This window comes from Eptesicus fuscus, chromosome 24, assembly GCF_027574615.1.
Source record: "Eptesicus fuscus isolate TK198812 chromosome 24, DD_ASM_mEF_20220401, whole genome shotgun sequence".
In the NCBI taxonomy this organism is placed as follows: Eukaryota; Metazoa; Chordata; class Mammalia; order Chiroptera; family Vespertilionidae; genus Eptesicus; species Eptesicus fuscus.
The window spans coordinates 1,921,197-1,948,739 of record NC_072496.1 but is presented as its reverse complement, the minus strand read 5'-3'; the positions used below and the strand labels follow the sequence as shown (position 1 = coordinate 1,948,739).

The window sequence follows — 27,543 nt, the reverse complement described above, 5'->3', positions numbered from 1 at the left end:
ACATACCCTGGTTGTGGGCTCCATCCCCACTGTGGGGCGTGCAGGAGGCAGCCGATCCATGATTCTCTCTCATCACTGATGTTTCTCTCTCTCTCTCTCTCTGTCTCTCTCTCTCTCTCTCTCTCTCTCTCCTTTCCTCTCTGAAATCAATGGAAATATATATATTTTTAAGGAGTGAGGGGTCCCGGACTGCAAGAGCCCCGGATTGCCAGAGGGATGTCTGACTGCCCCCTGAGGGATCGGGGCCTAAGCCGGCAGGTGGCCATCCCCTGAGGAGTCCCGGACTGTGAGAGGGCGCAAGCCAGGCTGAGAGATGACCCCCCCCCGTCCCCCGCAGGCTTCTAGTAAATCCATAAGGACTCGAAAAGGCAGCCACGTTCCCTCTGTGGTGTGCATAACACCTTATATGACGGGTAGAATGTGGAACATCCCCAAATGATATCTGATCGTGCACCCTCCCCCCTCTCCCCCCCGCCCCTCTGTATCCACCGGAGAGAAAACGACTCGTATCTCAAACCACGAGCCTCTACGCGAAGACCCTCAAAAACAGAATACACACGTGGAACAGGCCCTGGCGTTCCTCGTAGAAACGATGACGACGGAACCCACGTCCGCTTGTACACGCCGCGTGTGGGTGAGAGTCTTGACTGCATTCCAAGGAGAGGGGGGGGAGGGGGCTGGTCACCCACAGGGACCCCCCCTCTCCCCCCGCCCCCTCTTCTGTCGTTGCACGCGCAGAGAAATAAACTTCCCTCACCCTGTCCATGCGGGTCCGACACAATGGACTGGGTGGGCTGGAAAGAAGCCGGGGCGGACGGCTTTGGGGCCCGGCCGTGAAAGGGTTAAGAGCCAGGCCTGCCAGGGTTTCCGGGGCTCACCCACAAAGCGCCCGCCCGGGCCGGGGACTCGGTGTTTGGCTTGTGCTCGGGGCCATCCATCTGCTAATGTTGATGTGCAGAGCAGCTAAGCTCCTGCCTACAGCACACGCGTCCGTCCCGCTGCTGTGTGTGCGTGTGCGTGTGTGTGAGTGTGTGTGTGTGTGTGTGTGTGTGTGTGTGAGAGAGAGAGAGAGATGCAGACACACACAGACACCAGGCAGCAGGAATAGCACCAGCTGTCTGGCCTCACCGGTGGGGTCCGATCAGACCTGGGTTCGGCCACCTTGGAGCTGGGTCCTGGCTCGGAGGTTAAAATGCCCCCGAACCTGAATGTGACTGAGTAACTGCAGCCTGGTGGAGGACGTGTAGGCCTCGGGGTCAGCAGGAACGCTTCGAGAACCAACGGCCGTCTTAAGTATCCGTGTTCGTGTTCTGCTTTTCCGTGTGCGGATTGTGTAGTGAAAGGCATTTTAAAACCAAATGCAATCCAATGCTAGGCACATCCAATACATGAACACTCCAAAGATTTCCTTTGTAAGCATTCAACGAAAACAACTGATCTCAATACTGGACTGAGACGGGCTACTACGATTATAAACACGGCTCTCTCTTCGGCGCACACACATTCGACGCATCCTTTCAAGGGGGTTTCCCCTCCTTGGAAAACGCCGCCCGGCGCCCCCAGGTCAGCATGCTCAGGCCGCATCGCAGAGGAGAGACGGCGTCTAACCTCACTCACCGAGCCCGCGGGGTCTCCTTCTGACGTCGCACGGGTGAGAGACGGCCCGTGTGCGGCCCAGATGAAGACGGACGGACGCGCGGCTCGGATTCTCACCGGACCCCACCGGCGGTGCCTGCCGTGCCACGGGGGACCCCTCCCCGGGGCCCCGTTAGGCTGGGGCCGCGGCCATCCCCGCCCCCAAGGGGCCCGGCCGGGGCTGGGCAGATGCAGAGCCTAATTGGGAGCTGTCCCCCGGACCTGCCGTGGAGCCTCATCAGCGAAACGGGAAACGGCCAGGCTAATTGGCACTCGCACGAGCGCGGGCTCCCGCGGGCCGGGGGGGTGGGGGGGGGAGGTAGGAGATGCGCGATCGATGCCGGCCACAGGCGAAGTCACGCACACGGGCGCGGAGCCCAGACCATCCGGGGGTCTGCGTAGGCTCGTCCCCGGGACCCCGGTGGGGAAACCTGCCTTTTTTCGCCGCTCAGCACACACTCGGAATGTCAGTGATCACCGTCCTCTCTCTCGTTCACATCTTTGGCGGAACAGATGAAAACTGGGCGTTTCAGAGACACAAGTCCGGCTGGACACTGGGCGTGGAAGGCTCTCCGGGAGCCGAGACCCGGGGCGCACGGGGACAGCGAACGGGCGAGTCCAGATCCTTTATTTCGATAATTTCATTGACAACAAAATGACATCCTCAAGGTCTGATAGACCAAGATGTTCCTGGATACAACAGCTGTACACACACACACACACACACACACACACACACACACACTGAGTGGCCAGATGATGATGATCTCTGATCACATAATAATCTGGCCACTCAGTGTCTATCCTATAGAATAAAAGGCTAGTAGGCAAATTGTCCCCTCGACCAGGAGTTCGACCAGCAGGCAGGCCGGCCAACCGCCCATGTCCCCTCCCACTGGCCAGGCTGGCCGGACCCCACCCATGCATGAATTCATGCACCGGGCCTCTAAACACACACACACACACACACACACACACACACACACACACACTGAGTGGCCAGATTATTATGCGTTCAGAGATCATCATCATCTGGCCACTCAGTGTATATATTTTGATCTAAATGTATTTGTATTGATTTCAGAGAGGAAGGGAGAGGGAGAGAGAGATAGAAGCATCCATGATGAGAGAGAATCATGGATCGGCTGCCTCCTGCACGGCCCCCGCTGGGGATCGAGCCCCCAACCCGGGCCTGTGCCCTTGACCGGGAATGGAACCCTGACCTCCTGGGTCCTAGGTCGACGCTCATCCACGGAGCCCCGCCGGCCGGGCGAGAGCTGTCTGTGTCTTTTCCAATCACAACCTGGGGCCTTCACGTCACTCCTACTTAAACGGAAACAGACAACGTGAGGGTCCCGGTGGTGTCCGTGACGGGAGGGTTCCTGTGTGGCCCTGGGAAGCGGCTACGGAGAGCCAAGACAGCGAACAGGTGCGCTGCTCTGCACGGCCGGACGTCAACGACGCGCGTCTCCGTGGCCGCCACCTCGCACGCGCTCTCCCTCCCGCCTGCGGCATCCCGGGCACTGACAGGTGTTGCCATCCCGTTGCCCCAGGGCCCGAGGCTCGGCTCGGGGGCGCTGTGTTCCGCTCCATGCTAAAGGCTGGGACCTTCTTCAGAGTCAGGTGTGCCTGGCTCTGAACTCCACACCCTGGTCCCTGACGGCCCCTCCCGCCGCCTCCCAAGGCCAAGGCCGGGCAGCGGCTTCGGTACCCGGGTCCCAGGGTCCGTCCATGCCCCGTCCCACCCCTGCTGCTCTGTTCAGCACCTGCTCAGCACCGGGACCCCTCCTCCCCGACGTAGCCGCTGATTCTAGATTCCGCCTTTCACCACCTCCAACTCCCCTCCCCCCCCCCCCCCGGAAACGCTCCCCCGTCTCCCTGAGGATCTCAACGTGCTCAGACCCCGACGTTACTCCACTCGGAGAGACGGGGGTCAGAGAACCCCTTTTCTTCGCACAGAGACCCCCTCCCCCACCGTACACATAACCCACGCGCTCCCATATCGAGGCGGCCAATCTGCACAGGTTCACTTTTTAAGAGGCGAAAGCCCGAGACGGGTAGGAACTGAGCATCCTGGGGAGGGGGAGCAACATCGAGACGCCGATCTCAAACCCCGTCAGCCGTTTACGAGCGAGTAAATGTTTCCCAGCTGACGGCAGGAGCCAGAACAGGTTGCTGCCGTGGTGGAGTCATCATCATCATCATCATCATCATCATCATCATCATTTAACACTAGAGGCCCGGTGCACAAAATTTGTGCTCGGAGGGGGGTTGTCCCTCAGCCCAGCCTGTACCCTCTCCAATATGGGACCCCTCAAGGAATGTCCGGGATCGGGCCTAAACGGGCAGTCGGACATCCCCCTCACAATCCAGGACTGCTGGCTCCCAACTGCTTGCCTGCCTGCCTGCCTGATTGCCCCTAACCGCTTCTGCCTGCCAGCCTGATCACCCCCTAACCACTCTGCTGCCAGCCTGTTTGCCCCCAACTTCCCTCCTCTGCCGGCCTGGTCACCCCTAACTACCCTCTCCTGCAGGGTTAATCACCTCCAACTGCCCTCCCTTGCAGGCCTGGTCCTTCTCAACTGCGCTCCCTTGCAGGCCGGGTGCCTCCCAACTGCCCTATCCTGCTGGCCATCTTGTGGTGGCCATCTTGTGTCCACATGGGGGCAGGATCTTTACCACATGGGGGCAGTTATATTGTGTGTTGCAGTGATGATCAATCTGCATATTACTCTTTTATTAGATAGGATTGTTAACTAGTTAATTAAATACAGTTTATAATTTTTAAATTTTTTTTTTAGAGAGAGAGGAAGGGAGGAGAGAAGAAACGTGGATTGCTGCCTCCCGCACGCCCCCTACTGGCGGCGCGAGGGAGGGCAGCCGTACCTGGGTGAGCCTGCGCCTCTCCCGGCTTCCCGCCTGGTGGTTGTGTGCGGTGTAGACCGGGGTGTACTGCACAACACCGGAGCAGGTCCCATACTCGTCCTCGCTCTCCTGCACGCGGGGGAGAGACAAGGGACGATTTCAGGACGCCCCCCGGGTGACTGGCGGAGGCTCCCGGGTTCCTTGGCCACGGGCCCGACGCAGACGTGCATAACCAGCGGACCCTTGGGCTGGACGCGCCAAGGACCGACTTAGAAAACGAGGTTCCCCTGCAGTTTGTCCTGCACCGTGAGGGAATAGTTCCCGGAACAATCTGTTTGGAGTAATCTGAGTAAAACGTGCACGAGGATCCCTCCCGCTCCGTCGCGACCACGAACGTGTTGAGGGGGATTGTGTCTTCTCCGAAGGTACAATTTCAAAACAGAGCCACCGATTAAAATCCGCCGAGACGTAACATGGAATCAGATACAAGCAGACGTACGCACAGACACATCAATATTCACATACATGCCACGGTCCTGGATTCCCATACACACGCTCACACACAAACTTCTGTCCATGAAGAACAAGCTTAGCTTACAGTAGCTACTAGTACTGCCCTAACTGGTGTGGCTCAGTGGATAGAGCGTCGGCCTGCAGACTCAGGGGTCCCGGGTTCGATTCTGGTCAAGGGCATGGACCTTGGTTGCAGGCACATCCCCAGTGGGGTGTGTGCAGGAGGCAGCTGATCGATGTTTCTCTCTCATCGGTGTTTCTAGCTCTCTATCCCTCCTCTCCCTTCCTCTCTGTAAGAAAAATCAATAAAATATATATTTTAAATTTTTTAAAATAAAAAATAAAGTAGCTACTATTGGAAAGAGCTTATCGACCAAACGAGGAGATTCATGGCTTAATTCTGCATCCCAAATCATCATCTTTTAAAAAATTATTAGCTTCACCCGGCCGGCGTGGCTCCGTGGTTGAGCGTCGACCTATGAACCAGGAGGTCACGGTTCCATTCCCGGTCAAGGGCACAGGCCCCGGTTGCGTGCTCCGATCCCCAGCAGGGAGCGTGCAGGAGAGCGAGGAGAGCGAGCCGACCGATGATTCCCTCGCCTCATGGATGTGTCTATCCCTCTCTGCCTGTCCCTTCCTCTCTGAAATCAATAAAAATATCTACTTAAAAAAAAAAAATTTTTTTTTTAAATACATAAAAAATGATCAGCTTGGCGCAAAGCGCTTCGGGAGGGAGATATATCGAGGCCATGAACCTTGTGGAGACAACACAGCCTGTTAGAGCATCGCTGGAGCTCTCCGGAGCCCCGTGATAAAATATGCGCGCGATAAAGAGATCGCTCCGTGGGCGCGCGCAGGGGGGCCGGCGGTTTCCAGGGGGCTTGTTATGAAAAATCCACCCCGGAACACGGGGCTAAGCGCACTTCAAAGTCATTAACAACGAGCATCCCGTGCGATCGGTGCGGTCTGAGCGCCAACCTTTCGCAGGAGGAGGAGGAGGAGGAGGCGGCGGCGTACCTTGTGTTTGAGCTTGCTTTTCACTTCCCTGATCCCCTGCTTGGCGTGGCTCTTGGCCTGGAAAACAAGAAGACAAGGGTCGGGCTCAGAATGCCGCTTTCACCACGTAAAGAGCGAGGGCCCAAGCCCTGGCCGGTGTGGCTCAGTGGATGGAGCGTCGGGCTGCAGACCGGGTTCCATTCCGGTCAAGGGCACAGGCCCGGGTGGCGGGCTCCATCCCCAGGGTGGGGGGGCGTGTAGGAGGCGGCCGATCCATGATTCTCTGTCACCATGGATGTTTCTATTTCTCTCTCCCTCTCCCTTCCTCCCTGAAATCAATACAAATATGTTTAAAAATAAAAGGAGTCATTGTTAGCTTTTTAAAAAATATATATATTTTATTGATTTTTTTTACAGAGAGGAAGGGAGAGGGAGAGTTAGAAACATTGATGAGAGGGAAACATCGATCAGCTGCCTCCTGCACACCCTCCTACTGGGGATGTGCCCGCAACCAAGGTACGTGCCCTTGACCGGAATCGAACCCGGGACCCTTCAGTCCGCAGGCCGACGGTCTATCCACTGAGCCAAACCGGTTCAGTTAGCTTTTATAAATAAAATATCCTCCCTATACAATGATACCATTAGAGCACTCGGATTTCTTTTGTTCAGTGTTATTTCTGTATGTTTTTTTAGCATCGTATTTAAAAGGAAAGTAGGGAATATTCCAGTGGTCGGCAAACTCATTAGTCCACAGAGCCAAACATCAACAGCACAACGATTGAAATTTCTTTGGCGAGCCCAATTTTTTGAACTTAAACTTCTTCTAACGCCACTTCTTCAACATAGACTCGCCCAGGCCGTGGTGTTTTGTGGAAGAGCCACACTCAAGGGGCCGGAGAGCCGCCTGTGGCTCGCGAGCCGCCGTTTGCCAACCACAGTTCTAGACCGACAGGTCTCTCGGCTAGAAAACACGCCGTCAAATTTTACCGGTGGGATTTTTACATATCCAAGGAGGACTCACGTATTTATACGCTGTCCGCATCGCGGGGGTCGCTTTGGTCATGGCGGAGTTGAACAGGGCACCCCCTTTCTGCAAAGGAAACACAGACCCTCGTTGCCAAACACTGCTGACCAGATGGCCCTGCACACAAGCGCGAGCGACAGTGCAGAAGAAAAGCTTCCGTCACAGGTTAAACAGAGACCTACAAAACAGCATTGAGGAGAGAGACTCATGGATCGGCTGCCTCCTGCACGCCCCCCACTGGGGACGGAGCCCACAACCCGGGCATGTGCCCTCGGCCGGGAATCGAACTGTGACCTCCTGGTTCCTCCTAGGTTGACGTTCAACCACGGAGCCACGCCGGCTGGGCTCACCTTGGAAGGTTAAGCCTACTGCCGTGATAAAGAAATCATAAAAAAGAAGTCACAGCCCTCACCGGTGTGGCTCAGTGGACAGAGCGTCGGCCTGCGGACTGAAGGGCCCCAGGTTCGATTCCGGTCAAGGGCATGGACCTTGGTTGCGGGCACATCCCCAGTAGGGAGGTGTGCAGGAGGCAGCTGATTGATGTTTCTCTCTCATCGATGTTTCTGACTCTCTCTCCCCTCTCCCTTCCTCTCTGTAATAAAAAAAGTCAATAAAATACATATATTTTTTTTAAAAGAAATCACAACTGTTTTCATGCTGGGCCATCAAGTCTCAATTTGTGGAAGAGGGCTTTATATATTTGGGGGAAAAAAACACACCATATTAACAAACAACTGTTCCGGAAAGGATAAAAGTCCCACCCAATCTCACTATTCCACCCGATTCCTTGTTTCGGGATAGAATTCACGGGGACAGTGGACTCTTGCTTTTTCCAAAGGAGCCGTCTGCCTCCGGACAGAAGCTTTCCATCGGAAATCGTGTTCACAAAGACAAGCACACTGGAAGCGTCCAACAGAGATGTTCCCATGTGAGAGCATTAACCACACTGAGGAGACCGCCCATCAAGCGCAGACTTGGCTGACCCCCACCCACAGACGGAGAGTGGGAGGGGAAGGAATTCGGAAAGGCCATCGCGTTACCTTGACCGTGTGCACCCACTGCTGATACGACCTCGGGCTCCCTGGAATAAGGCAGAAGTAAGATGTCAGGGATACTTGACCAGAAATAAACCCATCGGCCAGAATTTATCAGGAACGAGTCCTGCCAGGAATGCGGCCGGCAACGCTTACTGCTCTGCAATGGGGTGGAGGCAGCTGGGGGGACACCACGGGAGAGAAGAAACTGGTCTAGTTCTTCGAACCGTGATCGCCATTTCTAAGCCCAGACGTGTTTCCCTCACTCACAGGGGAAGCCAAGACGTTAAAAGATGCCGCCGTCTTTCCTGGGTTCAGAGTTTGTCCAGCTGGTCAACCTTGAAGCTCTGAAAGGTCAGGGCCAACCACTCCCTATCTAATTGGGACCAGGGTAACCGAGGTTAACTTCCCCACCAGATAATCCTGTAAATCCTTGCTGATCAGACAGTCTGCCTGGTACTGGAATTGCCTGCCTAAGGACTATGGGTGTATCCCATATGAAAGGGATGGCACGCCGAAACCAGTGTGGCTCAGTAGATAGAGCGTCGGCCTGCAGACTCAAGGGTCCCAGGTTCGATGCCGGTCAAGGGCATGTGCCTTGGTTGCGGGCACATCCCCAGTAGGGGGTGTGCAGGAGGCAGGTGATCGATGTTTCTCTCTCATCGATGTTTCTAACTCTCTATCCCTCTCTCTTCCTCTCTGTAAAAAATCAATAAAATATATTTTTTTAAAAAAAAGGGATGGCAAAGGCCAGAGCCCTGGGTAGTCCTTCCACTAGAGGTGGGCTCCCGCCTGGCCCCCAATATTCCCAAATTTAAAAAAACAAACAAAAAAAGAGTTTCTTCAGAGGGGGAAAATACAACCCCCCGCCCCTCTCTCTCTCTCTCTCTCTCTCTCTCAAGCCAAGATGCCCACATCTTTGAAAACTGATGTGTCAATGTTTCGCGTCTCTTTTACCTTTTTCTGCCTCTTCAACACGATCGGGTTCATTTTAAGATAATATTGCAAGCGGACAGGATTTAAAAAAACAAAAACAACTATAAGGATATTGAGAAATGCAGAGGACCCTGAGAACAGAAAATATTCTCTATGGATGTTCGATATCAATTTTCATGGACAGCAAATCTGATTTCAATGCAATTCAACTGCAGCTTCTGTTGGAAAGCAGTGTCTAGCTGAGGACCCCAATGTGAGAGGTTCACGCCAGGAAAAGGGTAGCGGAGGCGGCCTCCAGGCCTCTCGTCATCACAGTTACTGGCACGCGCAGAGGCAGGCAAATCCAGTGCTAACAACACCAGTGATCGCATACCCGGCTCCAAAGATGGTCATTTAGTCAATAAGAGGGTATCAGAAGCCACACAGCTCACCGGAAGGAATGTCCCATAGCAAGTGACCGAGTCAGATTTCATCTGCCTTCCTGGTTGTTTAATTTTAAAAAATAGATTTCTTATCTATTTCAGAGAGGAACGGAGAAGAACAGGGAGAGAGAAAAACATCCATGAGGAGAGAGAATCCTGGATCGGCTGCCTCCTGCACGCCCCCTACTGGAGATCGAGCCCACAACCCGGGCATTTGCCTTGACGGGGAATCGAACCGTGGCCTCCTGGTTCATAGGTCAATGCTCAACCACTGAGCCACGCTGGCTGGGCTGCCTCCCTGGGTGTTTAAATGCTTAAGAAAACAAAGTCCCAACAGCTACCCAGGGAGTATCTGGTACAAAGAATCAAAACAAACCTTTTTAAAATTGAGGTATTACTGACACGAATAACATTATGTCTGTAGCTCCCATTCAGCCCTTTCCAGTGCTCAACATTTTTTTTCTTACCTACATTACATTATTCGAGTTGTACTTTTCAACTCCAAAATGGGTAAAATCGGGCCCAGCCGGTGTGGCTCAGTGGGTTGAGCGTCGACTTATGAACCAGGGGGTCACAGTTCAATTCCCGGTCAGGGCACAGGCCTGGGTTGCGGCTCGATCCCCAGTGTGGGGCGTGCAGGAGGCAGCCAATCCATGATTTCCTCTCATCACTGATGTTTCGCTCTCTCTCTGCCTCTCCCTTCCTCTCTGAAATCAACAAAAATATATTAAAAGAAGAGAGAATCTGGGATTATGTGGCGCAGGGCAAACAAGAAGTCCCTAAGAAAACTGCTTAAGGTGGTAGGAAAACATGCGGTATAATTTAGGTAGAAGCCTGTTTAAAAAAGAAAAAAAAATGTCTAAAGGATGCCTGTCTCTTTAAATTTCGTGCTTTTAAGATCCAAGGCTCCTATTGGCACAAAACTGAAGAGACAAGCACATTATTCTCTGAAAACGTCCTTTTTTAAAGGCTGTTTTTCTCCTTAAAAAATGCATCTGAATGCCAAAAAGAAAAGAAAAAAGAAGAGGGGGGAAAAATAAATCCCGAGACCTTCTGTTCGAGTAACAGGATTATGGGAATAATCAGCATTTTTTGAGAAAATTCCTCACATTGCTCTTGTTCATCAAAACAGCGATTTTCTCACACTCAGGGACGGGCTCTCTCTCTGGTCTGCACCGAGGCTGCCGCGCCTAACGTGTCTGTTTAGATTCCAGTCTTCTGTGGGGCCTTATCCCCAAACGTGTAAATTGGTCTAAGTGGTTCGGTGCGGCCAAAAAGATGACACGAACACTGATGACTGGTTACCACCCTTTCCAATTCCTCCGCTACCTTCGTCAGCAAGAAGGGAACCAGGACTGCCGGCCGGCATGGCTCCGTGGTTGAGCGTCGACCTGTGAACCAGGAGGTCACGGTTCGATTCCCGGTCAAGGGCACATGCCCGGGTTTCAGGCCGATCCCCAGCAGGGGGCGTGCAGGAGGCAGCCGGTCCATGATTCTCTCTCACCATGGATGTTTCTCTCTCTCTCTCTCCTCTCTCTCTCTCTCACTCTCCCTCCCTCTCTGAAATCCATTTTTAAAAATATATATAAAGGGGGGAGAGATCAACCAAAGGACTTGTGTGCATGCATATGAGCCTATTTAACGGTTAAGTTCAACAGGGGGTTGGGGCATCCGTGGGGAGCGGTGTGGGATGGGAATGGGGGGATGAGGACAAATATGTGACACCTTAATCAATAAAGAAATTAAAAAAATAAAATAAAATAAAATTAAAAAAGAGAAATACTAGGAAAAAAAATATATATATATATATATAAATAGGAGAATTCAAAACCTTTTACATTTTCAAGAACAACAAAGTGGTTGGCATGAAGCCGTACTGAAAACTCAGTCTCCACGTCAGGTGCCCGCGATTCCCCCATCCCAGGGGTCGGCAAACTCATTAGTCAACAGAGCCAACTATCAGTAGTACCACGATTGAAATTTCTGTGGAGAGCCACATTTTTTAAACTTAAACTTCTTCTAACGCCACTTCTTCCACACAGACTCGCCCAGGCCGTGGTGTTTTGTGGAATAGCCACACTCCAGGGGCCAAAGAGCCGCACGTGGCTCGCGAGCCGCGGTTTGCCGACCACGGCCCCATCCTTGTGTGAAACAAGAAGACCTTCCGTGGAAACGGTAGGGACTGGCCTCGCCCCATCACCGGGGAGAGGGGACCCACTCCCAATCCAGCCACATGAAAAGGCTCACCGTTCCCCCCTATCACTGTCACCCGTGTCACCTTCCCTTCCAGGGAGCCGGCAGCCCCACGGGTCAGAGAGATAATGAGACAGCACTTGTGTCAATGCCCCATAGACGCCTCCAGCAATTTGTCCAGGAGCTGACAACGCTTTGCTTGTCTGAGGTGAAAAGTAAAAAAAAAAAAAAGTCTTATTTTAACATAAAAGTTCCATTGAAGCTAAATTCTTCCTCCTTCCCCTTGCGCTGAGGGGAGCAGGGAGGTGGGGGACTCGGGGTTCGACACCTGCGGAGCCAAATCCACTAAGTTTTTCCCCAAAAATAAGTGCTTCCAGGGGAATTCTGTGCTCCCTTCGGGCCAAGGCCCTCCTGCACGCCCCCTGCTGGGGATCGGCCCGCAACCCGGGCCTGTGCCCTTGACCGGGAATCGAACCGGGACCTCCTGGTTCTTAGGTCGACGCTCAACCGCTGAGCCACGCTGGCGGGGCAGTCCTGTTTGCCTGTTAACGGACAGACGGATGACGGCAATGGCTTTTCTATTTCCAGGATGCGAAAACAGATCTCATTTAAGAGTAAAACTCAACGTGGGGACGTCTGTAGATGAGTGCTATTTGTCTTTTCATGTCTTTTAAAAAAAAAAAAGATTTTTATTGATTTCACAGAGGCAAGGGGAGAGGGACAGAGAGCGAGAAACATCCATGATGAGCCCTGGCCGGTGTGGCTCAGTGGCTAGAGCGTCGTCGACCTGCGGACCGAAGGGTCCCGGGTTCAAGTCCGGTCAAGAGCACGTCCCGAGGTTGCAGGCTCCATCCCTGGCCCTGGTCAGGATGTGCGCGGGAGGCAACCAATCGAGGTTGACAACTCTCACACGGATGTTTCTCTCCCTCGCCTGTCTCTCCCCTTCCCTTCCACTCTCTCAGAAAAAAAAAAAGTCAATGGGAAAATATCCTTGGGTGAGGATCAACGACAACAACAACAGAAGGTCAAAACCTCCACAAAACAGACTCACGGAACAATCTAGAAGTCATGCGGCGTTCAAACCTTTCTTTTCGGAGGGCACTGCCAGGTACCATGTCTACCGCATGCCCCCGAGTCCGTCCTAGCAGACAGTGCTGGCCAGGAGGAGGGCAGGGGGCGGCCAGCGCCTGCCCCTCTGTGTGTGTACGTCCAGAAATAGTGGGCGATCACCCAAACCATCGCCCCGGCGGGAGCCCATCCCAACGCCGTGAGTCACGGAAACGGGCAAAGGAGGAGATGGCGCGGCTCCTCGGAGGCGAGAAGGTGCCTCTGACACGTCGCCAGTGTAGGAGGAAATGGCGGGGGATCGAGGCGCTGCTACCAGACGCAGGGTCGACGGAGCCTCCGGAAGACGGAGCCTCCTCGCCCGGGACGCGGTCCTTACCTCCAGAAAAGCCCCCGGAGGTGATCTCCTCCTCGAAGGCGTCGGAGAACCCCTTTCCTGCGTTCAGCTTCGCCAGCCGGCCGTCGATGAACTGAAATGTAAGAGAGTCGGAGAGGTTCATTGTCATGGCTCGCCGAAGATTAAGTGCTTGCTTATATCAAAGATAGGAACAGCAGACACTCATAGAAACATAAGTTATGCACACGCACACGCACACGCACATATATGTGCACACACACACACACGCACACACATACATATATATGCACACACAGACACAGGACAAGAAAATGCTCACAGGATTCAAATAGCCAGCACTCAGGGACTGCTACTGCTGTACATCATCTACACTAATAAAAGAGAAAGATGCAAATTGACCGTACCTTCGCGACGCCCACCAGCCAATCAGGCGTGAGTATGCAAATTAACCCAACAAAGATGGCAGGTTAATTTACATACACAGGCACCGAGTGGCCGGGGGTGGGATGCTTGCGTCGTCACCATGGCGGTGACACAGGCGTTCCGCACCGCCCCAGCCGCTCTGGGCCTCTAGGCAGCGTGGGAAGGCGGAAAGGCGGCTCCGGGCCGGAGCGAAGGCGGTGCCGGCAGCCAGGGGAAGGAAGGCCCATTCTTGCACGAATCTTCGTGCATCGGGCCTCTAGTTTAAACGTAAATGCACACAGCACAGACTAACTCACAAATGGGAATCAGAAACTGCAGGAGGGCCTGGCCGGCGTGGCTCAGTGGCTGAGCGTCGACCTAGGAACCAGGAGGTCCGAGTTCAATTCCCGGTCAAGGGCACATGCCCGGGTTGCGGGCTCCATCCCCAGGGTGGGGGGGGCGTGCAGGAGGCAGCTGATCCATGATTCTCTCTCCTCATGGATGTTTTTCTCTCTCTCTCTCTGAAATCAATCAATCAATCAATCAATCAATCAGTACACATATGGAAAGTGCAGGAGGGAAGACCCAGGCTCTGGGCAGCTTGCTCAGTGCACAGGCGTCCGCTGGCCCCTCTCGGCCTCCGTGTCCACAGTACCCGCTCCGGGCGCAGCTGCAAACCTTACATGAACTTCACCTGGCGGGTGGGCGTCATTGCGCAGCCAGTGACACAGGGGGCAACCAAGGAGTGCCAGGCCCCCGTACCGCGGAGATCAAGTCCATCCAGCAAAACCCAGCACCTTCCTCTGAACCATCCTGTCCTACAGCAGAACGCAGCAGAGGTGATGCGAAGCGCTTACCAATTAGTACACCTCTCCTTTTTAAAAATATACTTTTCTCGATTTCAGAGAGGAAGGTAGAGGGAGAAACATCCATGAGAGAGACTCGTCGATCGGCTGCCTCCTGCACGCCCCACACTGGGGATGGAGCCCGCAACCCGGGCAGGTGCCCTTGACCAGAAATGGAACCGTGACCTCCTGGTTCCTGGGTCGACGCTCACCATCATGGCCCGGCTGTCATGCATAGAATTATTCATTCCATTTTTTTCTTAGATCACAGGCCGTCACTTCTAACGAGGGCATCGCTGCCCTACAGAATACACGGCTGATTCGTAAGAAGAGCTGCTGAACGCGCTTGCAAAATTCGGCTTGCACGCATTTTCAGCCCAGCATTATCAATCAAACCAGAGGGATGGCATGTGACGGGGAAAGTATCGTTTCGGGGGGGTTGGGGGGGGGAGAACCAAGGCGAAGGAGAAAGATAAATTTAAAGCGATCCGTCCCTGACGACGGGGATCAACGCAGACATCCTTTTAAGGGCCTCGCCTGGCTCGAAGAGATTAAGCCCGCAGGGCTTCCTAAAAGGTTCTCATCTTTGTGTTTACTGGACATAATCCACCCCTTTTACAGGAATCCGGGCGGCTCCGGTCCGAAGAGAGATAAATCCCCGCCTACCCGCCGACGGGGCGTTCCTGAGGGCGAGTGAGTACGCGGTGCGGCTGAACTTCGAGGTGAGCCAGCCGACATCCATCACCCGCCGATTCCACGCCGCGCCTTATCGCGACACGGACCGGCACGCACGTTTCCTGAGGATGCTCGCGCTGCCCGTCGGAGATGGGTCCGGGGGCGCGCACCCCCACGTATCATAAACGCCCACACAAACACAGGCACACACACACACACCCCCCCCGCCCGGGGGGAGCTGGGACGGGGGACGCATGGCAGGGATGCTGAAGGGGAATGGTTCTCTCAACTCCCTTTTTCTATTTTTGACTCCATAACAGCTTCCCCCCCCCCCCGCCCCCCAAGTGGAGCTGGTTACCGGTCACACCCCCCTCTAATAACTCCCTGGCATTTCACAGCGAGAAAAAAAAATAAAATAAAAAAGATAAGAACATGTTTGGCTACCATGGCACAGACGTAAATTGTGAACGAAAAAAAAAAAACACAGCCTGTGTTGGAAAGCTGCGGCTTTATCAAGGGCCTTAACCTCGGGGAACAGTCAGAAAACACGCAGCCCTCGGTCACTGGAAGACACGGGTTCTGGAAGAATGACTCTGGCATTGAGAGTCAGGACAAGAAACACTTCGAGTAACGACAAACGTGCCAGAGAGAGAACAGAAGATGAGACGGCGGTCGGTCTTTAAAGGAATTCGGGAGTGCTTCCAGACGGTGGTTTTTGCATAAATCTTCCTATCTGGCTTTTTAGTCCAGAGCCGTGGTCGGCAAACGGCGGCTCGCGAGCCACAGGCGGCTCTCGGGCCCCTGGAGGGTGGCTCTTCCACAAAACACCACGGCCTGGGCGAGTCTATGTGGAAGAAGTGGCGTTAGAAGAAGTTCACGTTTGAAAAATGTGGCTCTCCAAAGAAATGTCAGTCGTTGTGCTGTTGATAGTTGGCTCTGTGGACGAATGAGTTTGCCGACCACTAGTCCAGGGCATCGGCCCGCACACCGAAGGGTCCCACGCAGGTCTGATTCCCAGTCAAGGGCAGGGACCCACTTGCAGGTTCATTCCCGGCCTGGACCAAGCGCCGGTGGGAGGCAACCAATCGATGTGTCTCTCTCACATCAGTGTTTCTCTCTCTCTCTCTTCCTGTCTCCCTCCTTCTCTCCCTTCCACTCTCTCTAAAAATCAACGGGAGAAAAATACCTGCGGGTGAGAATTAAAACTAGTAATAATAACAGCTCAAAAGAATTATTCAGGGGGGAAGGGGGGTTAGTGGAGCAGTTCTTTGCCCGGCTGGGCAAGAGGAAGTCGGGGTGCTATTCTGAGTGCTAACCTGAGGCACAGACGCCAAATCTCAGAAGCGACACCCTAGACCCGCGGTCGGCAAACTCATCAGCCCACAGAGCCAAATATCAACAGCACAACGATGGACATTTCTTTGGAGAGCCCCATTTTTTAAACTTAAACTTCTTCTAACGCCACTTCTTCAACATAGACTCGCCCAGGCTGTGGTATTCTGTGGAAGAGCCACACGCCAGGGGCCAAAGAGCCGCCTGTGGCTCGCGAGCCGCGGTTTGCCGACCACGGCCCTAGACGCAACCACACACCCAGATGCCTTTTCAGCCCGGAGAGAAAATGGCCACGTTGCAAAAAAAAAACAATCTCCTATTAGCAGCTCTTCTTGGGCACGAAGATAACTAAGCTAATCCAATTCAAGCCTGGAGAGCTGGAGAAAAATACATTTTAAGTGAACCAGAAATCATTAGCAATTAAAAAAGTATTCTAAAAACACACACACACTACTTTAAAAATATATTCATTTCTTAGGGGTCTCTAAATGTCCCTTTCTCTGGGCTAAAAAAAGAACCAGGGAGTCTTGACTTAAATATTTCACCTTATAAATGCTCCGTAAACCTTGGCAGGTTAGTGAAAACTACGCTAAAGTGTTATAATAAATTAAGTCACCAGCTACTTATGGGCACCTGCTAACGGCGAGAGGTTCAGCTGCTCGCTGTACACACACACACACACACACACACACACACACACACACACGCCCCGTTATGTAACGAGCGGGAACACGCCGGGCCGGCCTCCGCGCTTAAATCCAGAGGACGGAGGACGTGACGGAGTAGAAATACAGGGTTATTTTTATTTCCTCTCCAAGAGTCCGTGGCCACGTGACCGTCACCCCGTCACATGCTAAATTACGACTGCCACGGAATAATGGCCAGAAAAGTCTGGGAAGGGTCTACGCCGCCCGCTCCGTGCCATGTGTTATGAGACCTGATCGTTGAAAGCAGCGCCGATGGGACAGCAGGGCCCTCCAGGAATATCAGACAGACAGACAGACAGACACGAAGTAACTCTCCCCAGCACGGAGCCTGTGGAACGAACGCCATGACCATCGGACCGAAGAATCCACGAATTCAATCGTTCCATAAACACCTCCTGGCGTGCCTGCTACACACCGGGCACGTTCCTAAGCGCCTGACATACGAAAATGAATAAAACAGACCCAAATCCAAGTCCTGGTGATGCCTCAACAGCTGGCGGAGGGGATGGGGGAGGGGAAGGAGGGGGGGGGTAGACATAGCAAGAAATAATGTGATCAATGACTTAGTGCGTGAGAAGGCGGTGCGTGTCGGAAAATGAACCGAGATGGTGGGAGGGAGGCTGGGAGTGTGGGGCAGGCCCTTCCCATTTTAAACAGTGAGGCTGGGCCCTGGCCGGGGTGGCCCCGTGGACAGACCATCCTCGGCCCGCGGACGGAAGGGTCCCCCCCGGGCCTGATTCAGATCAAGGGCCCATGCCCGGGGTTGCAGGCTCGATCCCCAGTAGGGGGTGTGCAGGAGGCAGCCCATCCATGACTCTCGCTCATCATGGATGTTTCTAGCTCTCTCCCTCTCCCTCTCCCTTCCTCTCTGACATCGATAAAGAAGTAAATGTAAAAACAACAACAACAACAACAACAAAAAACGCGTGAAAATGCGTCCTTGTGCTGATACCCTCCCGGAGGCAGGGTCTCCATCGCCCGCCTGGGTCACGTGACACGTTTAGTCCTTTCTGGTGCCGGGAAACATGTGTCTGATGCCGTTGCCGCCTCGCATGCATTCACGCGGCAGCTGTGTTCTCACACCCCCAAACGGCGCGATCGTCAGTCCTGCTAATGCATGTGCTGAGCTCGGCTATAAATTACCTACCGTAAATAACGAGCTACGTGTTTCTTTTTCTTTTAAGGAAAAAAAAAAAAAAAAAAGATGAATAGGAAGGTGTAGAGATTTATCAGAATTTATTGTTATGTTAAAAGCTTTCTGAAATCTCCCCAAATCTCCAGCGGACATGAAAGGGGAGCGCGCTTAGCTCTTGACCCGTTTCTCTGATCCGGGATCTTGTTAACGTCGGAGAAAGTGGGTCAGAGCACAGAACACAAAGGCTCTGGACCTCAGAGAATTCTCCCTCTACGTGGGCAGCACGTCCTTCCGCGGCAACCCCAGGTTTCAGACGGTAGACACCATGCCCGGCCGGTGTGGCTCAATGGTTGAGCGTCCACCTAGGAACCAGGAGGTCAGGGTTCGAGTCCCGGTCAGGGCACATGCCTGGGTTGGGGGCTCGATCCCCAGTGCGGGGCGCGTGCAGGAGGCGGCCGATCCAGGATTCTCTCTCATCATGGATGTTTCTCTCTCTCCCTCTCCTTTCCTCTCTGAAATCAATAAAAATACATTTCATAAATTTCTTTTTATTTATTTATAGATTTTATTGATTTTTTACAGAGAGGAAGAGAGAGGGATAGAGAGTCAGAAACATCGATGAGAGAGAAACATCCATCAGCTGCCTCCTGCACACCCCCTACTGGGGATGTGCCCACAACCAAGGCACATGCCCTTGACCAGAATCGAACCTGGGACCCTTCAGTCCGCAGGCCGACGCTCTATCCACTGAGCCAAACCGGTTTCGGCTTCATATATTTCTTTATTGGTTTCAGAGAGGAAGGGAGAAGGAGAGAGAGATAGAAACATCCATGATGAGAGAGAATCATGGATCGGCCGCCTCCTGCACGCCCCCCTACTGGGGATCGAGCCCGCAACCCAGGCATGTGCCCTTGGCTGGAATCGAACGTGGGACCCTTCAGTCCACAGGCCGAGGCTCTATCCACTGAGCCAAGCCGGCCAGGGCCAATAAAAACACATTTTAAAAAAGTTGGGGGGCAAGAAACCAACACACGTGCGCTGCTGCTGAGGGACCCCCAGGTCAGAGGCCTGGAAAGAAAGGCTCGAGTCTCCGGGAGGCGGCCGCCTAAAGGATGGAGCCGTCAGGGCTGTGGGCTTAAGGAGCCGCTTCTGGGCTGCCTTCCAAGTCCATTATCTCAGGAGGAGCGGGCCCAAATGGAACCCGCTATCACCCGGCCGCGTTCTGTTTATTCCACGGGATCGTGGAATGCGAGAGCCGGCCGGGAGGCATCTCCAACCCGGGGACGCGGCCGGCTGACTCATGGCACAGAGGCCCAAGGAGGTCAGGGAGTCGACCGTCAAGAAAAACACTTTCAAACCTGGAAACGTTTGAAAAACAGGTTTGTTTGTGGGGTGTTTTTTTAAATATGTTTTTATGAAATACGTTTCTATTCAGGTTTCTCCACCTGCATCTGCTCATTCGAGTCGTTTGCACAACTGTATTGGAGGTGATGCTTTACTGACACACGGAAGTTCGTTTTGTTTTATTCTAGAGTCTAAATTCTTGGGTGGTTTCATACGGATTGCAGATATGGTGTCTTTTAACCCTTTGCACTCGCTTGCTTTTTTCTCGAGTCCTTTATTCTCCTCGGGATTTAATTTTTTAAATACCCCAGATTTTACAAAGCGCGGCAGTAGAATAAAAAACTGGAGTTTCTTTTCATACAAACTTATTTATTTGGATTTTTTTTATATTTCAAATTATTGATACAGTCAAAGAGCAATTTGAATCTCGACATCCGAGTGCAAAAGGTTAATGTCCAAAAGTTCTTTATTTCCATGAGCGCAAAGGTGGTGGCTATGCGTTTGCGTCTTAGGAAATAGGTCTCTATCGTCAAAGCAGTGAACCTGTTCAGTTTGGCCCAGCCGGTGTGGCTCCGTGGTTGAGCGTCGACCTAGGAACCAGGAGGTCACGGTTCGATTCCTGGTCAAGGGCACATGCCCGGGTTGCGGGCTCGATCCCCAGTGCGGGGCGTGCAGGAGGCAGCTGATCGATGATGATTCTCTCTCATCATGGATGTGTCTCTCTCTCTCTCCCTCTCCCTTTCTCTCTGAAATCAATAAAAAACATTTTTTAAAAAAAATATGTGCTTTTTGTAACTATATAAAAGAAAAACTTACTGCGTCGGAACTTGCTCTAATGATAAGACTCTAGTCGTGGAGTTCTGATGGTCAGAGGGAAGGAATCGGTCAGATCAAGCATGTCAAACTCGCGGCCCGCGGGCGGCATACGGCCCACAACGAATATTTTTGCGGCCCAGTCAATATAACGGTATGTAAGAAACGTTTTAATAAAAATCTCCTAACTTAATTTTTACAATATCCTGTTATATGTGATTATTAATAACGAACTACAACGTTCGCTAATGACCGATGACTATCATCGTGTTGCATTCAGTTCCCTTACGCGCAGGCGCGCCATCTCTCGCCACGAATACCAGCAGCGAATGTTTTAGCAGCTGATGGCCACGGCATCAGTCTCGGACTGACCTGCTGTGAGCAACAGGAAATATTTCGCTTTCGGAGAACAAGAAAAAGAGGTTTATTTGCGTTACGCTTATTCATTTGTGCAGTCATTCAGTGTCCGGTAAGTTAATGTTCAAGAACAAATATTCGTTTTTATTAAGATGCTCCGTTACTTTATGTTCACGGTGACTCGTGTATTTCAGCCCTTTGTACTCAGCACGTCTCTATCGGAATAAACCGCGGTTCTATGGACATGGAAGCCTTTGCTTTCTTGGCGGCCCACGTACACGTCAACCTTGTTTATCTGGCCCGCGTGAGCCTTCGAGTGTGACATGCTCGAGCCAGATCGTCTACCCGCCCACTCCATCCTTGACCCCCACAGAATCTGACCTTCACAACTCACTTGGCACACAGACAGGTGGTACGGCCTCCCCTGGACAGATAAAGACACAGAAGGGCACTAATCCCCCACACGAGGGGGCCCCACCCTCACCTGCTTGAACAGCTGCAGGTTCACGGCCGTCTCCAGGAATTGCTTCATGGGGCTGGAGCGGTGCCTCACAAAGCTCTCCTCACAGAAGGTGACGGGCTCCCCCTGGGGGGAGAGGGACGGTCAGGGCATCCGTGGACGGGAAACCGGACAACCCAGGGGTCCGGGCTGCCCGTCACGACTTGAGCCAATCCAGCACGGACAGGGTGGAATCCTACACAGATGAGCGTTCGTTCCAATAATGCCCGGCAGCCGGGGAGAGCAGCCGTCGGGGCAGGTTAGGGGCAAGCACAGACTACTGGGGACTCGCTACGACCTCACAGCCCAAAAATGGGGTCCCACCCCAGCCCGCATTGCCTCGCTCCCCACGCCTGGAATCCCTGCTTCCCCAGGCCATCTTAGTCCTTCCGCCCTATAGAAGCAGCTGGCTTCTGGGGGGGGCGGGGGGCTGCAGAGCAGATGTTTGTGGGTGACCTGCCGCTGTGGAGGTCAGGGTTCGATTCCCGGTCAGGGCCCACGCCCGGGTGGCGGGCTCGATCCCCAGTGTGGGGGGCGTGCAGGAGGCAGCCGATCCACGATTCTCTCTCCCCGTGGATGTTTCTCTCTCTCTCTCTGCCTCTCCCTTCTTCTCTGAAATCAATTAAAAAATATATTTTTTCAAATAAAGCACAAATGCAAATGAACATCGCGACGAAAGGCGGGCTCACGGGTTTGTATCTCAGCGCGTCTCGGTAGCACCCGAACAAGGCGGCCTGCGCCCGGAGGAAAGCCCTGGCCACGCCGTCCCCCGTCGCCGTGGACTGCTTCTTCAGCTTGCTTTTCAGGGCCGAGACCTGCGGGACAGAGAGGAGCCGTTACATGCACACCTCGGAGATGGGCCCGGGGAGGAGGCACGAGCCCGATCGGCAGGCAGGCCGACCCCGGGGCCTGCGGGGACCCTCCCCCCACAGCTCGGCCTCCTCCTGTAGCTTCTCTCCTGAACTGCGGGAGCGCCTGCTGGCCTGTGAATTGAAGGGAAGGCGGGGACCCCGAGGAACGCTCGGATGCAATGGCTCTGTGCTCGCTCTTTTCGTGTCTCTCAAGGCCTCTTGACATAAATGAGCTTTAATTGTTGTTTTTTTTAAATATATTTTACTGATTTTTTACAGACAGGAAGGGAGAGGGATAGAGAGTTAGAAACATCAATGAGAGAAACATCGATCAGCTGCCTCCTGCACGCCCCCCACTGGGGATGTGCCCGAAACCAAGGTACATGCCCTTGACCGGAATCGAACCTGGGACCCTTCAGCCCGCAGGCCGACGCTCTATCCACTGAGCCACACCGGCCAGGGCTCTTCCCATTGAATCTTATTTTTGGAAGCCTCGCCTGCCTGTGGGATTTTCCGATCACTTGCTGAATCGTTTTGAGCATCTATAATAACAACAGCAAAAATATGCTAATTAGACCAGACGTCCTTCCGGGCGTCCTTCCTTCCAGACAAAGCCACAGCGGGCGAGGGCCGCGGCAGAATTTCATGCATCAGGCCCCTAGTTATGACATAAAAAGGGGAATGAAGGTAAAGTTACGAGAACCTATGGTGAGTAGAGAATTGTGTTATGCAGATGGTATACACGGTCTCACTGAATTATGCTTTTGCTAGAGGACCGGTGCATGAATTCATGCACAGGTGGGGTCCGGCCAGCCCGCTCTGATCTGGATGGTTGGCTGGCCAGCCCCACCCCCTGGCCGAACTCCCAGTCGAACTGGTCGAGGGGACCATTTGCATATTAGCTTTTTATCATATAGGATTGATTTCAGAGAGGAAGGGAGAGGGGGAGAGAGAGAGAGAGAGAGAAACATCAATGACGAGAGAGAATCATGGATCGGCTGCCTCCTGCACGCCCCCTACTGGGGAATCGAGCCCGCTGCAACCCGGGCCTGTGCCCTGACCGGGAATGGAACCCTGACCTCCTGGTTCCTAGGTTGATGCTCAACACCTCCAGCGGGCAAGAAGGGGTATTTTTATTTCCTGACGCACGCGGTGGTCCCGACCCCTCTGGTCAATGATGGTTGTCAAGGAAGGGTCAGCCTAATTAGCAACTCAGCTTAGAATAATGCTAATGAGGCGGGAGCACAGCATCCGAGGCAAGGCCGGCTCTACAGGTGACAAACCTTCAGAGGAGTGACATTTTCCAGGGAAAAGTCACAGTGACTCTGATCTGATCAAAGGGAGAGACCCCCACTGGGTCCAATTATACCCACGGTCTGGAGAACATGGTGGAGTCGGGATGTTCATCGTCTCTGCAGCAAGGCCCGTGTGGAGTAGGTGGCCTCCCCAGAGCTGGTCTTTCCCACTTCCACCCAAGCTCCCTAGAAGCTCCCTCTCCCTGCTCCTCTGAAATCAATTAAACTATATATATATTTTTAAAGAAAGTTGATTTTATTCTTTTTTTTTAAAGGAATCCACATTTTATTTCAAGTGTGAATTTGAACAGGGTGGGGATGTGATGTGATTAACATTTTGTTTTACTTGTTGAAAATATACTCGTATGGATGTCGGAGAGGAAGGGAGAGGGAGAGGGAGAGAGACACATCCATGAGGAGAGAGAATCACGGATCGGCTGCCTCCTGCACGCCCCACACTGGGGATCGAGCCCGCAACCCGGGCCTGTGTCCCTGACCGGGAATCGAACCCTGACCTCCTGGTTCAGAGGTCAATGCACTGAGTGAGCCACATCGGCCGGGCTCGTGCCTTTTTTTTGTATCACAATGAAAACATCAACCTGTTCCTTCAGGGGAAGCCGGGAGCCTCGGGGTGGGGGGGAGGTGCCCGGGATTTTAAATGACTAATTTCATATCAAGGCCTCTTCAGTGCTTCAGTCGCGACAGACACTCCACACACACGTGGCCGTCCTGCATACAACGCTCTGTGGTTTCCAGCGAACTGCAGGATCACTCTTTTTTTTAAAAATATATTTTCATCGATATTTTACAGACAGGAAGTGAGAGGGATAGACAGCTAGAAACATCGATGAGAGAGAAACATCCATGAGCTGCCTCCTGCACGCCCCCTACTGGGGATGTGCCCGCCACCAAGGCACATGCCCTTGACGGGAATCGAACCTGGGACCCTTGAGTCCGCAGGCCGACGCTCTATCCACTGAGCCACACCGGCCAGGGCTGCAGGATGACTCTTGCATGTACCTGTTTTCTACACGGCCTCGGTATAGGAAATAGGAAATGGTTTTCCAACGGGACTCTAGACAGGGTGAGAACGAGTGGTTCGGACCGTGCAGAAAATCCGAATTTCAGTCAAACAGGCCAGCGCGATGTTTCCTTAACAAGACTGGAAAGGAGAGAGGCTTGTATAGGGAATCTTAAAAAAAGAGTTAACTCGTGGCCCCGGAACCAGGCTTATCGGAGAGGGACCGTGGTCTTGTGTGTGTGGGGCATGAATCTGAGGGTCAAAACCCACAGGACCCGAAGCTCTAGAAACACCATGAACGCACAGCCTCTGCGCCGTCATCTTCGAAACAGGAGACCCCAGACAGGTAACCGGGCTCAGAGTATATCATTATTATTAATTATTAATTATTATGATTATGATTATGATTTACTGAGTTAAAATGAAAGACAGGGAAGCCGTAGAGGCCCTAGTTCACCTGCCCAGCAATGGATATCCGAAGGCGCGTCACCGCCAAGGTCCGTTCTAACCTGCCTCCGGGTACCAGCGCCGCTTCATCGTCGTTTTATCGTGCGCGTCGCCCGGAGACGGGTTTCCTGCAGCTCGTTAGGGTCCCCAATGCGCTTCGTTTCCCAACAAGGGGGCCGCCCTACTTCTTTCTGAAACGGTAACCCTTGTTCAAGTTCCGTGCCCAAGTGTCACTGATGGTAAAAATTAGAACGCGCAGCGAGAGCTTAGAAATGCACTACTCCCGGCGAGTGTGTAATGGGCACGAAATTTGTGTTGATATCTGGAATGCGGTGTCTCAATAGTACATTTCCTTAAATTAAAGTGACCTCGCGTGGGATTTCAAACGTTACGTTTAATCAATCTGGTTCTTCTCCCACCTCTCACTTAAAAACCTAACACAGTAACACTGACCTCAATGGGTATTGTTTATAGCCCTGAAATGGCCTTTTTTTTTTTTTTTTTTAACTTCCAAACACTCAAACTACATCTGTTTGGAAGTCTCCCTATGTGGGGCACAGCCAATAAAAAATAAAATCGACACACACACACACACACAAAAAAAAAAACTAAACACAAAAAATAAAATCACAATGTTCTCACTCGCCTCTCTGAACGGACCCCCGGCTTTTAAGAGCGATTCCGCGCGATCATCAATATCGTGAAACTCACTCCCAATCAAACCTGCGTTCCGTTTCCTCGGAGTGGCCCGAATCCGTAGTGAAATGATGAAATCGCCAAACAAGTGTTCTTGTCAGAAGACAGAAAGGGGGTCCCCCCGCCCCCCGTCTCCCTTAAGGCACAAAGGGTCCCCGGACGCCTGGCCCTGATTTATTCCTCCAATTTTGAATTCCTTGAGTAACGGAACTGCTACTGGCAGGGTCGTATTTCTAACAGCCCATAAATCTCCGAGATTATGTGTGAATATTGGAACGAAGCCATTAAGAAGATTACAGCGCGCGACGCGGCAGAGGGTCCCCGGGAAGAAAGACGCGTAATTCAGGACAACTGTGACCACTGACCCGGGGCGGCCGCGGCCCCGTAATCGGGAGCACATGTGCCCGGGGCCGGCCGGCCTCGGAGCGCCGGTTAAGGGCCCGCCGCCCGGTTTTAAAAGGCCCCCATTGAACCATCAGTTAATTCATTGAACAACGCCAACCGTCGGCGCTTCAGGCCCCGAGTCCAGTTTACGAACTCCCATCACAACACGCAGAACTTCGGGGTGGCGTCTGACATCCCCGGAAACACCCCCGGCAGGGGATGCATGCACCTGATTTGGACTTGAAAGTCCTAGTTTCCTATCACCAGCCATACACACAATCAGGTTTCCTTTTTGCTGTATTCTTTTTGGAGTACAAGATGTTTTCCAATTCCATTTTTTTTTTTTTTCCAAACGCCCTCATCATGATTTCAGACTACTTTGCCGTATTCCAGGAAAAAATATATATATTGGGACACGGGACTTGATACGTGACCCCGTCCCCTCACCTGGAGGAGACGGCGTTGGGAGAAAGCGGAGGGTAAAGCTTAAATGTGTGAGAGGTGGGGGAGCGGCCATCGGACATATTTTTGAGACAGTAAGTATGACTTCAAACATCGCATGCTTGCGGTCACAGCCCAGCAGCTATTCCGGTTTCTCCTTTCTTCCTATCTGTAAGTCCATGGCCCTCAGCTCCACGCACACCCATAGTTCTGTCCACGCCACCTCGCCACGGCCGTCTTGGCGATGGTTCTCACCGTCTCGGCGATGCCCAGTTAACTGTTGCCAGAAGATGGTCCCTCGTGTCAGTGTACATCGTGTGAATGCTGTTTATCAGCCTCCCATATTGAACTACATGTTTCCGTATCGAGCTAATTCTACTCGGGAATCTGCTCCTTCGCTTAAAAAGAATCACCCATCAAAACAATCACCGTGAGAGAATCTTTTTCTCAAAGAAAGAATGAAGTATCGTTAACGTGACTAAAAATTTTATTAGGACACAAAAAAACGCTGATTTCTTCCTCATTTTTCTTCCTCCTCCTCCTCCTCTTCCTCCTCCTCCTCCTTCTTTTTTTTTTTTTTTTTTTTAACTAAACAATCTTTTCTCCTTAGGGTATTGAGAGCAGGGAATACATGCACATAAAGAAAACATGCTTAAAAGTTGGGGCTTTATTTTCATAATTATTTCTCTACCCAGTGAAGGATACGTTGACGGATTTCCAAATGAATAACTCTAATCATTTCTAGCAGCTTCTGCAAAATTTTTATAATGAGGCAATCTAGTTATAATGAGCTCAAAACATAATAAAATTCTCCACTGAGCGGGGTGTGGGTTTGTCCGTACGTAGCATTAATTTCACGATGGTGAGATAAAGAGGTTCGATTTAATTTGCTTCAAGGTCAGCAAGCATCCGGGGTTATTTATTTATACGCATAGACAACCTGATTTGGACTTAAAGCCTTATTTTCCTATCACCAGCCATAAACACAATCAGGTGTAGTTTTACTGTATTTTTTTTTTTTTTAGTATGAGATTTTTTAAATTCCATTTTTTCAAACTCCCTCATCATGATTTCAAAACACTTGCCGTATTACAGGGAAAAAATATATATATATATATTCTGGAGGTTTTGTTTATTCTCCAGTTTTAATACCTCTGAAAAGAATGGATTAAAAAACAAACAAAAAAAAAAAAACATGGGGTCGGGGGACCAGACCAGTCTTTTAACCCTGAACTAGGTTATAAAGATATTTTTCAAC

At 52.3% G+C, this 27,543-nt stretch overlaps 1 protein-coding gene across 3 annotated transcripts in view; it reads right to left on the bottom strand.

Moving 5' to 3' along the window:
• DENND1B (DENN domain containing 1B) overlaps positions 1-27,543 on the bottom strand; it is a 99,235-nt gene that overhangs the window by 7,900 nt on the left and 63,792 nt on the right. For all 3 annotated transcript variants that reach the window (XM_054713055.1, XM_054713056.1, XM_054713057.1), the window contains 7 exons: positions 21,840-21,965; positions 21,136-21,237; positions 13,063-13,153; positions 8,074-8,114; positions 7,031-7,099; positions 6,031-6,087; positions 4,522-4,629 (listed from right to left, as the gene is read on the bottom strand). In XM_054713055.1, the coding sequence (XP_054569030.1) occupies positions 4,522-4,629; positions 6,031-6,087; positions 7,031-7,099; positions 8,074-8,114; positions 13,063-13,153; positions 21,136-21,237; positions 21,840-21,965 (594 nt within the window). The remainder of the gene's footprint in view (positions 1-4,521; positions 4,630-6,030; positions 6,088-7,030; positions 7,100-8,073; positions 8,115-13,062; positions 13,154-21,135; positions 21,238-21,839; positions 21,966-27,543) is intronic.